At 42.2% G+C, this 13,785-nt stretch overlaps 1 protein-coding gene across 1 annotated transcript in view; it reads left to right on the top strand.

Annotated features, from left to right (window-relative positions):
- Positions 1-717: 717 nt before the first annotated feature.
- ubr2 (ubiquitin protein ligase E3 component n-recognin 2) overlaps positions 718-13,785 on the top strand; it is a 43,297-nt gene continuing 30,229 nt past the window's right edge. Inside the window, 10 exon segments of the mRNA XM_064932216.1 lie at positions 718-892; positions 3,640-3,899; positions 4,350-4,428; positions 7,075-7,185; positions 7,358-7,488; positions 7,614-7,752; positions 11,140-11,202; positions 11,372-11,492; positions 11,772-11,879; positions 12,131-12,219. Of these exon segments, the coding sequence (XP_064788288.1) occupies positions 809-892; positions 3,640-3,899; positions 4,350-4,428; positions 7,075-7,185; positions 7,358-7,488; positions 7,614-7,752; positions 11,140-11,202; positions 11,372-11,492; positions 11,772-11,879; positions 12,131-12,219 (1,185 nt within the window). The 5' untranslated portion in view covers positions 718-808.

The following is a 13,785-nucleotide window of genomic DNA, read 5'->3' as shown; positions in this document are numbered from 1 at the left end:
ATATTTTACCAAGGCACACCTGTTATTTGAAATTCATTACAGGTGACTACCTCATGAAGCTGGTTGAGAGAATGCCAAGAGTTTGCAATGCTGTCATCAAGGCAGTATATTTAACACTTTTTTTGGTTACTACATGATTCCATATGTGTTATTTCATAGTTGTGATGTCTTCACTACTATTCTACAATGTAGGAAATAGTAAAAAATAAAGAAAAACCCTAGAATGAGTAGGTGTGTCCAAACTTTTCCCACCATTTGTATTGTTTATTTCCAGTGACCTCTTTATCAATCCAGCCTATTTATTTGACTCAATTATCCCAGAGCTTTGTAGGCCTAAATGTTTGGGTGAATCAAGAACCAACCATTTAGTTGTAATTTACTGATCTGGTCAGATTATGGTGCAGCCTTTTAAACGAGAATTAACAATGTTCCGCTAATGTCTGGCAGGTCTGTCTGGCATTAGATACATGCTCAACATTATTGTACAGTGTAAATAAAGGTTTTGCATATATTTTGTCAAGACTTTATGGAGTATGTCACTACAATCACCATCAGAATATTAATGATGAATATTTTGATTCTGATATTACAACTACTAGTATGTAGGCTACTACAGTCTGTCTCCTGTCCCCAGTGCACCTTAGAAAAAAGTCCCCTCGGTTGGGCTTCCCTGACCACGTTGTGTCATCGTTGATCCTACAGCCTCTCATTTTCCATTAGTCAGCTTAAAAGTTTCCCTACTCTCTCGTCCGCACTACGAACGGCTGATATCCGTTTCCTTCCACACTGGACGGACTAGCTAGCGAAGATGGCGGCGGCAGAATCTGATCGTGAAGTACCGTCTGCTCTGTGTACCGAATTCCTGAATTTCTCTGCCAAGGACACAGCTTCGGTATGTGACAGTTTCCATGTGTGTATATATTTGATGTGATGTGTCTTATCAAAGGGTGCAGAGCGCACCAATTCCATCGACTATATTCATTTCTATATTTTTCCATCTCGACCTGTTTTTCTTCAATGCGATGATGGCCTAGGCTACAGTACGGGAGCACAGCTAATGCTAACTAGCGTTCTAGAAAATGGCATTAGCTAACCTACGGCATTGCATAACTGTAATATATTGATTGGAATCGATACTACACCCGCTATGTTATATTGGTAGGAATGTGTCCAGGATTATTTTAAACAATACTGACGTTATAGGCTAGGGTCACTTGGCAGACAGTATTTTTGGTATTGCCGGCCAACATAATTTGTTAGCCGCAGTCTGAACGTCAAGCAGTTGTTGTTCCATAACTAGCAGCAGTAGTTAGCTATTCTGTACAACTTGCGTACCAGCAAACCCGCAATATCTGTTGTTGAGAATGAACCTTATTCGCTCCGTGAAACCCGCCCTGTTAACGTTAATGTTAACACAAACAGTTGGGGAGAGTGGGGTGTAGTTGGGGAGAGCTCGGCCGTTATGCCTGGGTCACACCGACAGTGTTTACACAAAATAGTACACAGCAACCACTCGATATGTGTGCAACAAAAGGTCAACATTTATCTTCTGTTACCATTTCTGTCTAACCGTCTTCGCATACGTTCGATAAATCCAACCTATTCACCACACACAACGCACGAAAACTGCCAATGTTGCAAGGCAAACGGCATCGTTCCATTGGAAATGAATGTACTTCTGGTGTCCCAAAGCATAAACTCTGTCGGTGTGGTCGAGGCGTTAACCAGCTAGCATCGTAGCCCCCTGATCAGACTAACAGCGTCATTGCTTCAATTTTGCATAATACATTCTGCAGGCAAACGTTTTTTTATGACGTAATTCAAAATTGTTGCTGGATATGTGCAACAAAAGTTCAACATTCAACTGTTGCTACTATTTCTGTCAAGTCAATTTAATGCATACATTGAATGAATGAATGTACCCCACAAAACAAGGAATGCACTGCAACTGCCTCTTCAATCACAGCCTTACTTTGGAAATGAATGTACTTCTGTTGTACCAAAACGCAATTATGCTGTTCATCTGATCGAGAGGTAGTGATGCCAGGTTACAGAAAAGCTTGAATTTAGCTATTTGCACAAACCTAGCCAACTAGCTAGTTATTAATTCTACCTACTAGCCACATATTGTTAATAACAGTAAAACAGATGTTTTTCATTACCCATGGCCCATCCAGTGTGATACAGCACTTGTTGATTGCGAATAATTCCCTAGCTAGCCAGAATGTATTGCAAATTTATCAAATTGCCAATAGTGTCCTTGTACTTGGGCCTTCAGTAGCTCTGGTGTCAATCACTACCAACAGATGTGAGAACAATCCATAACAAAAGCATTGCATCTAATTATAAATATGCTAAACATTGTGTTGATCACACTAAACAAAATATCAACTTCAGTGGTCTTTCATTTCCTCATTACACTCAGCCTAAGACTACATGTTGTCTACATGTGACATCTGCCCCCCTGCAGGCTATATACCAGGCTAAGAGCTCACTTTCCACATATGACGCAACATGCCATGTACTAGATGTGACTGTGCTAGTTTATCACTGTCATTTGATTCATTATTGTTTGTTAGGATTGACTTTAAGGGTTCCCCTATTGCCTGGGGCAAGTGAACTGAGCAGTCATGGAAGTTGAGCCTGCTCCGAGGTTGCCCCATTGGGCAGGTGATTATATATATTTTTTAGATATATTGATAACGACCTACATGCAAAGAATTCCAGTAGTCTGGTCTTTCTCGTTCCTCCTGTGTATAGGTAAAAAAAAAAAAAGAAGCTACTATTTCATGCAAGTGATTCAGTGATTGTCAGGAATTGTGGGTTGACAATTAGGCTGTTATATTTTATAGAGCCCGACCGACGTTATCGGAATATATTGGCCTTTTCCCGCTATATCAGTATCGGATTATTTTTCCACTGATAACCGATATTCAATAAATAAGATGAAAAAATGGAATCTCATACTAATCTGAACACTTGTGGTCATTCTCATGATGTCATTTAATTTAACAACATAAGAAATCAACATTTGAAAGATTTTTCTTGGACAGTTGTTGTTTTGGGTGGAAATTTGAGAATTCGGGATGGAAAAAAGTATATCGGCAGATACATCGGCAAGTTTTGTCCCCCCCAAAAATTGGAATTGGTATCAGACCCCAAAAAACATAAAGGTTGGGCTCTAATATAGAACGGGAGTGAGTGACTCGCTTATCAAAGCAGCAAGCCCCAGCAAAACAGGCAAAGGGGCATGCCAGATACTTTCATTACAGGAAACATGAGGCAATGGCACTTACTGACCATGGTTTTAACCTCCTAATAAAAAAATAGGCCTTTTGGAGTAAGGTGACCATGTAGAATGTGCAGCTCACACCGATGCAACCAGTATGATTTAAAAAGTCAAAGGGCCACAAAATTCGACTAAATGGTCGCAGTCTGGAGCCCTGCCTATAGGCTAACATATGTATGTTCATCGTTTAAGATTCAGCTCTGCTCATCATACAATCAAGACCACCCCACATAACTAAGTCAAATTCATACAAGTTGGACCTGGACTGTGTTCAATGTCCTGAGATCTGAAAAGCTAACAACAGTTTTGTTGTAATGTTCATGTCTCACTGTTAACCCCCCTCTACACAGAAATGGCTCCAAGTGACCGACCTGTACAAGGAGGTATACCAGCACCTGGCCCGCTATGTACCCAAGATCTACTGCCTGGGGCCCAACCTGAACCCCCAGAGTGAGGACCTGCTGGCCCAGCTGCTGCTGCAAGCCCCTCTAGAGTGGTACCTGTGTGGGGAGGACCCTTCCACGGGCCTTGCCAAGCTGGAGCAGAACAACCAGCCATCACAGCTCTGTGGACACGTCTTCAGAGTGGGAGAGCCCACCTACTCATGCAGGTGGGGGTAGTTGAGGTCTCATTAGAAAGACAGACACACATACGTATGCTAGCTGTCCTTTCCTGTGAATTGGGTCAGGTTGGTCCTGTGTTAAGTCTCAGGTCAAACCGTAAGCTTCCTGGTAAGCGGTGCTGTCTCGATAAGGTCGAGGTCACTTCCATTTACAGGATCAGCTTGACCATACTAGCTAATTCCATACACACCCAAGTGTGTGTTCAATGGAAAGCAATTGCAATGCACTCCCATGCTTATTGTACTGTATGTGCCTAATTGAACATCCATTCCATGAGTATTGTTTCTATTTTTCCTGAACAACTCCTCCTTTGTATTGGCATTGAGTAAGAGGGTAGCATGGGATCAAGACATGACCTGGTGGAACCCTGGAAGACAATGTTAGGTACTGTTGCTGTCCCTCCTGCTTCTCTCACAATCTAGCTCTCTCTCCTGCAGGGAATGTGCTGCAGACCCCACCTGTGTGCTTTGTATGCAGTGTTTCTTGGGCAGTGTGCATAAAGAACATCGCTACAGGGTAAGAAGGACCACACAACCTCTATCATACACTCAAGGGTTTAGTATAAGCAGGCCAACAGCCCAAACAATGGCTAGTAGTGCTGAGCCATTAACTGTCATTTTGTTTATGAAACAACTAATTGACCCACGTTGGTTCAATAACTTTATTTCCATTTATTAAAAAAAAATATATATTTGTGAGCCCAACGTGCCGTTTCTCTACAGAGAAATCATTCACGAGAGAAGTCGAGAACTATGTGGGACTCTGGGCGGATGGGAGTTGTAGTTTTCATTAAGCAAATATTCAACCTAGTTCACCGCATAGCCCTGGTAATTAACAACAATGCCTATAATCCATTGCGACTGTTTTTTACAGCTCGGACCGAGACGGATCAGAGAGGAAGAGGCAAAGAGAGAGGTTTCACTCTAGCCAAAATCTGTCCAAAATAAATAAGCCCAATACATTTCTATGGGCTTATTTTGGACCTAAGCTTGTCACCTGCCTTTGGGACAACGACTTCCATTGTTAGGGCAGAGGCATGAGTATCTCATCATTATATACAACTCTTTGGATGGATACACTTTTACGCCTGCTACGTTAGGTTATATGCACACAGACCGCATGAGAGAGAAATGTACACAACGGTTTGTGAAAGAATGCCTTATTTACTTTGAAGAGCTAGTCAAATGTATTTTGGCACACAGCTCTGCAGCATACTTAGGCAGGCCAGTGAAATAGGATGACTAAAGACAGTACATTATTTAATATACACAACTGAAATATTATATTTCATAGTCATTTCCTAATTTCTTCTATTGATTGAAAATTTTAAATGTTTTGGCAATTGAATGTTAACTATTTTTGACTTTGGAATATCCATTAAAAGCTCTAACATTGTAATATATTTTTCATAATAAAAATAGTAATAACCCAAAAACATGATTATAAAAAATAAAAAAATTCAACCAAAACGGAACCGGCCTCAAAAAGCACAAATCGCTCAGCACTACTGCCTAGGTTTCAGTAGAAGTGCTGAATGGGTAGGTAAGTGAGTGGGTGATTGCCATGAGATGGGTCATCCAGTTGCTGCTCTGAATCCAGGCTGAGGATCAGGCAGGCTAATCCCATTTGGGCCTAACCTGGCTTGCCACTCTCCTGCCATGTGAGTCTCAGGATGGGTGCACCTATCCTCCTCAAGTCTCAAACTCTGTTCACCCAAGAGCAGGTACAAGTTGCCCCTAACCACTGATACAGGGTCAGGTATATACTGTAATTTTTAGGCCTACTAACAGTTAAGGTTAGGATTGGGGGGTAGGGTGAATTGATCTGTGGAAAATATGACCTTGAGTGCTTACTTATGCATTCTGGTTTTGTCTTACTCCTCTTTGTTTGTGTTCTAGAACATTCTAAAACACTACTTCAGGGCAGGAAGATGTATGTACAGTTGAATTCAGAAGTTCACATGCACTTATGTTGGAGTCATTAAAACTCGTTTTTCATCCACTCCACTAATTTCTTGTTGACAAACTATAGTTTTTGCAAGTCTGTTGTGTCATGCACAAAGCAGATGTCCTAAGTTATTTTTCTAACAATTGGTTACAGACAGATTATTTCACTTACAATTCACTGTATCACAATTCCAGTGGGTCAGAAGTTTACAGACACTATGTTGACTGTCCCTTTAAACAGCTTGGGAAATTCCAGAAAAATGTCATGGCTTTAGAAGCTTCTGAAAGGTTAATTGACATCATTTGAGTCAATTGGAGATGTAGATGTATTTCAAGGCCTACCTTCAAACTCAGTGCCACTTTGCTTGACATCATGGGAAAATCAAAAGAAATCAGCCAAGACCTCAAAGAAAATTGCAGACCTCCACAAGTCTGGTTCATCCTTGGGAGCAATTTCCAAACGCCTGAAGGTACCACATTCATCTGTACAAACTATAGTACGCAAGTATAAACACCATGGGACCACGCAGCCATCATCCCGCTCAGGAAGGAGACATTCTGTCTCCTAGAGATGAACGTACTTTGGTGCGAAAGTGCAAATCAATCCCAGAACAACAGCAAAGGACCTTGTGAAGATGCTGGAGGAAACGGGTACAAAAGTATCTATATCCCACAGTAAAATGAGTCCTATATCGAGATAACCTGAAAGGCCGCTCAGCAAGGAAGCTGCTCCAAAACGGCAATAAAAAAGCCAGACTACGGTTTGCAACTGCACGTGGGGACAAAGATTGTACTTTTTGGAGAAATGGGTCTTCCAAATGGACAATGACCCCAAGCATACTTCCAAAGTTGTGGCAAAATGGCTTAAGGACAACAAAGTCAAGGTATTGGAGTGGCCATCACAAAGCCCTGACCTCATTCCTATAGAAAATTTGTGGGCAGAATTGAAAAAGTGTGTGCGAGCAAGGAGGCCTACAAACCCGCTCTGTCAGGAGGAATGGGCCAAAATCCACCCAACGTATTGTGAGAAGCTTGTGGAAGGCTACCTGAAATGTTTGACCCAAGTTAAACAATTTAAAGGCAATGCAGGTGATGTAGAAGGTGGTCATTGTTGTTGTCTTCCAAATGTAAACCATCCAGAAGCTTCTCTGTCTGCTGCGTATAACTGTGTACATGTACTTGTGTTGTCTTGCCTCACATATCGTCTCCCCTTCAGATGACGACCTCTGGGGGAGGGGGGTTCTGTGATTGTGGAGACACAGAGGCCTGGAAGAAGGGCCCTTACTGTCAGAAACATGAGCCCAACATCAGTGACTCTTGTCAGGAGGTGAGCAGCTCTCAGCCACTGCGACTGTATATCATGTCTCATTCACATCTAATAAAAGTATACCGTTCATTCGCTGCTGTTACTACACATTATGTTACAAGTTATTACAGATTGCTAATTGCCACTTTAATCATTCTTTGAGGTTGGCACAACATTGTTTGTGTATCTGCAGGATCCCCTGGCCCACCTGTCAACAGACATGATTGCCCGCTGCTACAATGTCTTCGCTATAGTGCTGAAATATGCCGTGGACATGCTCACCTGGGACAAGGAGGATGAGCTGCCCCCGGGCCTAGAGCCTCCGTACGTACACACCCGCACACAGGAAGTCATTTTGTGATTACATGTCACGTTCTTGCTGGTCGTCATGACATCAAAATGGTTTTCATCTCCAGCCAGTTGATATTCACCTCTGTTTGATTTGTCAGAGACCGAGGTGACACCTATTACTGCATGCTCTTCAATGACGAGGTCCACACCTACGAGCAAGTCATCTACACCCTCCAGAAGGCAGTCAACTGCACCCAGAAAGAAGCAGTCAGCTTTGCCACCACAGTAGACAGAGATGTGAGTGTGTTAATGGCTTCATATTAGTGATGGGGGGGCATTTATAGTTACATATTGCAATATTTTATCTATATTTGACTCCAGATATTAATTAGTTAAACATTATTTTACTACTGTAAGTAGTAGGGATGCACCAATATTAACATTTTTGTCCGATCCCGGTAACCAATATTTTAAATTTTACCGGCCTTTTAAGCATTCTAGTACAGTTAAATAGTTGAAACAAGGTGTCATATGTTCAGTTAGGAACAGATTGTTTAATAACTTGTAATTGAGAGAAATGACAACCATGGATGTATTTTATTAGCACAACAGATATTCATGACACAAATAGTTTAGCTGCCCTGCATTACGAAGATGGTTGAGTTGTTTGTGGCTCTTCTCACTATCCAATCTTGACTCTATGGAGAAACTTAAAACTGCTTTGAAAGAAATATTGGTTGAAACTAAAATGCAGTTCATCATTTTAGCTTTAACTGCTTGAAAATATGACTGTCTCTAGGCTGTCCTGAACTGCTATAAATGGCACAACTGCAGCTTTTCAAATGTGCTCAGCTGACTTGACTAGTAAAATGAGAGCAAATTTACAACACATCTCATCTTTCATTTAGGAAATAAAAAATAAATAAACAAAAGAACAAAACTGCTTAGTTTTAAATGAAATGAAAATCTTGACCTATACCAGCCATGAAAAAACAAGTGACTATAGATGACTGGGCTACAATATGACTGCCCATTTTTTTAATTTTTAATTTTACCTTTATTTTACTAGGCAAGTCAGTTAAGAACAAATTCTTATTTTCAAAGGCAGCCTAGGAACAGTGGGTTAACTGCCTGTTCATGGGCAGAACAACAGATTTGTACCCTGTCAGCTCGGGGATTCGAACTTGCAACCTTTCGCTTACCAGTCCAACGCTCTAACCACAAGGCTACCCTGCCGGGGAGGTTTTTCTTCACAAAGAGGACCTGCTCGAGAGAGTCCGTTTCTTTTTCCGTCTACAATGTGTGAAGCTGCACTGAAAAGGTGCTCACTGTCCGCACTAGTACAGGGAAGCACCAAGATGCTTGTTACTCTCATTACAAATGAGAAAGGGGGTTAGTACATTAAATACAACATATTGCGTTATTCCTACATTCCAAAGTATCATTAGGCGTAGATCAACATTGGGAAATGATGGCCGATGTAGTAACAGAAAATGACAATACAACGCGTCTCTCTCTGAGACACACACACACTGACCAAAAAGTTATTTTGTTGGAATTTCCGTATGTCCCCATTACCAGAAAAACAGTCAAAAACAATTTCTTTCAATTACTTGCTGTGATGTTTTGTTGTTCAGTCGTTTCATTCTCAAGCAGGATTTCATCATGCATGTCAGGCAGGCAAGATTCAGCTCTGTCTGTCCGTGGCTTCTTCTGTCGCGGTCCTCTTCCTTGGTGCGCATTGTCACTGTGTCCGTTTCCATCTTGTCCAGCGGTGTATGTAACATTTCACATTTGTTGTGTTGTCTGCATCGAAGTAGCGGTCCTTGTACCTAGCATCGAGCATGGTGGTGACACAGTAAAGAGGCTCGACGAGAATACCACTGAATCGCTTGTTCACAGCCTCTAGTAGATTACTTTTGCAAGTTTTAACCGCACAGTCTGTGTCGGCAGTTTTGTTGAGCAGGTGTTTCAATGCCATGACAGAGTGTATCACGTCTGCTGCCGACGTAGTTGGTGAGCTTATTTCTCCAATCGTTTGTTCGAATGGAGCTCGGAGTGTGTTCATGTTTTCAATGAGAGTCCACTGGTTTGTACTGATTGTTGCAGGTAACTGAGTCGCCTGCGTACGCGCCGAGTTCTCGTTTTGTTCCAGCAGGCTCTCCGTCCGTCATGTAAAAAGTACTGTTCCATCTGGTGGAAATGTCTTGCTTAAGCCTTTTTGTTTTTACTATAAGTTGTTCCTGTATTGCTTGCAGCAGACCCACTATCTTCCTACCTGTTGCCACTGTCAGAAAAGCTGCGTTGGTCCAAAACACCTTCGTTCACAGCCAGTTGCAGCATGTGTGCTATGCATGGAAAACTGGTGACTTTGCATTCTTCCAAAGCCTTTGTCATGTGCATTATGAGGTAGCACAGTGTGTACTTTGTTCCAAACATGTTCTCAAATGCCATTGAAATGGCAGCAGAGGTATGAGAACCAGCACATTCTTGAGCATGCAATACGGCTTTCCTCAGTACGAAGTCCTCGTCGACCCACTGTGCTGTCAGACTCCGCATGCTCATGGGGTTGACATCGCTGGTCCAAATGTCAGTCGTAAAGCTAATAGCAGTGACACTCATGGATGTGCACTTCAACAATACTGTGTAACTCCGGTAGGGCAACATCTGAAAAATAGCGCCTACTTGGTAGTGTGTACCGGGGTTCGGGTGCTCGACCAGTCAACAAAAGCCAACATCATCCAAGACCGAGAACGGTTGATTGAACGGTTGGCCATTATCTTGGCGTTAATTGATTTTGCCTTTGAGTTGTCTCACTGAAATGTTCTTACTCTTTCAAATGACTGCTCGACTTGAACGTGTTTAGTTGTTGGAAGTGTGCGCTTTGTTTTTTTTTCTGCTTTTGTTCTAAGTAGTCACTGAACTTCTGGGGGTGATGCACTTTCAAATTAGTAATTAGGTTTGTGGTATTGAAGGATTTCACTTTCTCCACTCGGGAAATAATAGCAGCACAAACATTGCATTATGGCCTTTTTGTTATCTTCCTTTGACACTTGAAAAATAGATCCACACAGCAGACATTGTGGGTGAGGTTAGGAATGCTGTTGCACGTGAAGCGCTGTATTTTTCGTGGCATCATTACGTCATCTACCTACGTTATATATAGGTATGCACGTCATCTACCTACGTTTTATAGGTATGCACGTCATCTACCTACGTTATATAGGTATGCACGTCAGCTTTGACATTGGTTTTGAACATCGGCGTTAAACTAGACATAGAGCCGATGTTGGTAATTCTAGCTAATATCATCTGATTCGCTTAACAATATATCGTGCATCCCTAGCAGGTAGGGTTAGCTAGCACTAGTCGGCTGACTGTACATCCTCAAACGCGGAGCACAATTGGCCTAGCGTCATCCGGGTTTGGCCGGTCTAGGCCGTCATTGTAAATAAGAATTTGTTCTTAGCTAACTTGCCTAGTTAAGTAATATGTAAAAAATATTGAGCAATATATTTGGAACATTACAATAAAATCGTGGTATCCTATCGCAATATATAGAATTGTGAGAATCGCAGTACATATCGCATCGGCACCCAAGTATCGTGATAATATCGGTTCTTGGCAATTCCCAGCCATACTTCATATGTGTGTAATCATTCTCTTGTATCTTCTGCTATACAGGGAAGGAAATCGGTGCGCTTTGGCGACTTCGCGTTCTGTGAGCAGGCCAAGTCAGTCATTGTGGTGAGTAGCCTGGTCTGGGGAGCTGGATATATCTCCATTGAAATTGTCATGAGATGACAGATGCTCACATCCCACCGCAGCCACCAATTAAACCCATGTTATATTACAGTAATTTTTCATGGGTGTATTAATCTGTTGTGTGTGTGTGTGTGTGTGTGTGCGTCTGCAGAGGAACACAAGTCGTCAGTCGAAGCCCTTGAGGGTCCAGGTAATGCACTCCTCGGTGGTGGCTCACCAGTGCTTTGCTCTCAAAGCCCTCCACTGGCTGGGCCACGTCATAGGATACTCAGGTCAGCCTCTTTCCAAGCTGCATGTGAAGTATGTCTAACTGCCATTGGATTGTACACTCTGTATCCTCTTGAAATATAAAGAATTTAACCTGTAATCTTTTTTTATTTTTATTATTCTGCTTCATAAGTGGTTTATTGGATGAAAAATACGTTTTGGTCACGTCAGTCTTTACTTTTGCTAAAGACCCTCCACACATCCTTGTTTGCTTTGTTTTTGTATCCTTGTGTGTGTCTGCCCGAGGCCCATTGACAGCACTTGTGTATGATCTGTGTGTGTAGACGCTCTGAGGAGGATCCTGTGTCAGGTGGGCCTGGAGAGAGGGCCAGAGGGAGAGAACTCCTCCCTGGTGGACACACTCATGCTCTGTGACTCCAAGATGTGGAAAGGTGAGGAGGAGGAAATGCGTCCTTTTAGTTCTCCTGCCAGGGTTAGGGACAATTACATTTCAACTCAATAATTGAAAAATCCTCATCGAAAAGAAATGGCAAATGTCTATTTTACTTTGAGATTTGATTGAATTGGGTTGGCATTGACTGACCCCCCCCCCCCACCACCCTGTCTCCTGCAATGCACATAAAACATAAACAGCCTTTCTGTGAGTACTGTTGTTCTAAGTAATACCTGTTTCCTACTCCAGGGGCCAGGAATGTCTACCACCAGCTCTTTATGAGCAGTCTTCTCATGGACCTCAAATACAAGAAGCTATTTGCTATCCAGTTTGCAAAAGTAAGCCTCTTCTTTTGTCCCTTGATTTGAAGGACCAGTATGGCCACCTAATGTAACACAGCTATGTGGAAAGTCACAGTGCATTCTACATCAGAAGCACTGGAGGCGCTATTGTGCACCTGCGTCTCCAACTGGCCCCCTTTTTAATGAAGAACTAATGTGTCAACATCACATCAGCAGGGGCGAGGACTCAATCCTGATCTACATGCGTTTGTAGTCGGAAGTTTACAGACACTTTAGCCAAGACATTTAAACTCAGTTTTTCACAATTCCTGACATGAATTCCTAGTAACAATTCCCTGTCTTAGGTCAGTTAGGATTACTACTTTATTTTAAGTATGTGAAATGTCAGAATAATAGTAGAGAATGATCTATTTCAGCTTATATTTCTTTCGTCACATTCCCAGTGGGTCTGAGGTTTACATACACTCAATTAGTATTTGGTAGCATTGCCTTTAACATGTTTTACTTGGGTCAAATGTTTCAGGTAGCCTTCCACAAGCTTCTCACAATAAGTTGGGTGAATTTTGGCCCATTCCTCCTGACCGAGCTGGTGTAACTGAGTCAGGTTTGTGGGTCTCCTTGCACACACGTGCTTTTTCAGTTCTGCCCACACATTTTCTGTAGGATTGAGGTCAGGGCTTTGTGATGGCCACTCCAATACCTTGACCTTGTTGTCCTTAAGCCATTTTGCCACAACTTTGGAAGTATGCTTGGGGTCATTGTCCATTTGGAAGACCCATTTGCAACCAAGCTTTAACTTCGGAACTGAAGTCTTGAGATGTTGCTTCAATATATCCACATACTTTTCCCACCTCGTGATGCCATATATTTTGTGAAGTGCATCAGTCCCTCCTGCAGCAAAGCACCCCCACAACATGATGCTGCCACCCCTGTGCTTCACGGTTGGGATGGTGTTCTTTGACTTGCAAGCCTCACCCTTTTTCCTCCAAACATAGCGATGGTCATTATGGCCAAGCAGTTACATTTTTGTTTCATCAGACCAGAGGACATTTCTCCAAAAAGTATGATCTTTGTCCCCATGTGCAGTTGCAAACTGTGGCTTTTCAGGTTATGTCGACATAGGACTCGTTTTACTGTGGATATAAATACTTTTGTACCTGTTTCCTCCAGCATCTTCAGAGGGTTCTTTGCTGTTGTTCTGGGATTGATTCTCACTTTTTGCACCAAAGTATCTCTAGGAGACTGAACGCGTCTCCTTCCTGAGCGGTATGATGGCTGCGTGGTCCCATGGTGTTTATACTTGCGTACTATTGTTTGTACAGATGAACGTGGTACCTTCAGGCATTTGGAAATTGCTCCCAAGGATGAACCTGATTGTGGTGTCAATTAGCCTATCAGAAGCTTCTAAATGACATCATTTTCTGGAATTTTCTCCAAGCTGTTTAAAGGCACAGTCAACTTAGTGTATGTAAACTTCTGACCCACTGGAATTGTGATACAGTGAAATAATCTGCCTGTAAACAATTGTTGGAAAAATGACTTGTGTCATGCATTTTAATTACTCTGTCCTAAGTGTATGTAAACTTCTGACTTCAACTGTAA

Source organism: Oncorhynchus masou, chromosome 23, assembly GCF_036934945.1.
Source record: "Oncorhynchus masou masou isolate Uvic2021 chromosome 23, UVic_Omas_1.1, whole genome shotgun sequence".
Taxonomy (NCBI): Eukaryota; Metazoa; Chordata; class Actinopteri; order Salmoniformes; family Salmonidae; genus Oncorhynchus; species Oncorhynchus masou.
Note: the sequence above shows the minus strand (reverse complement) of the source record. Positions and strands in the feature narration are given on the sequence as shown.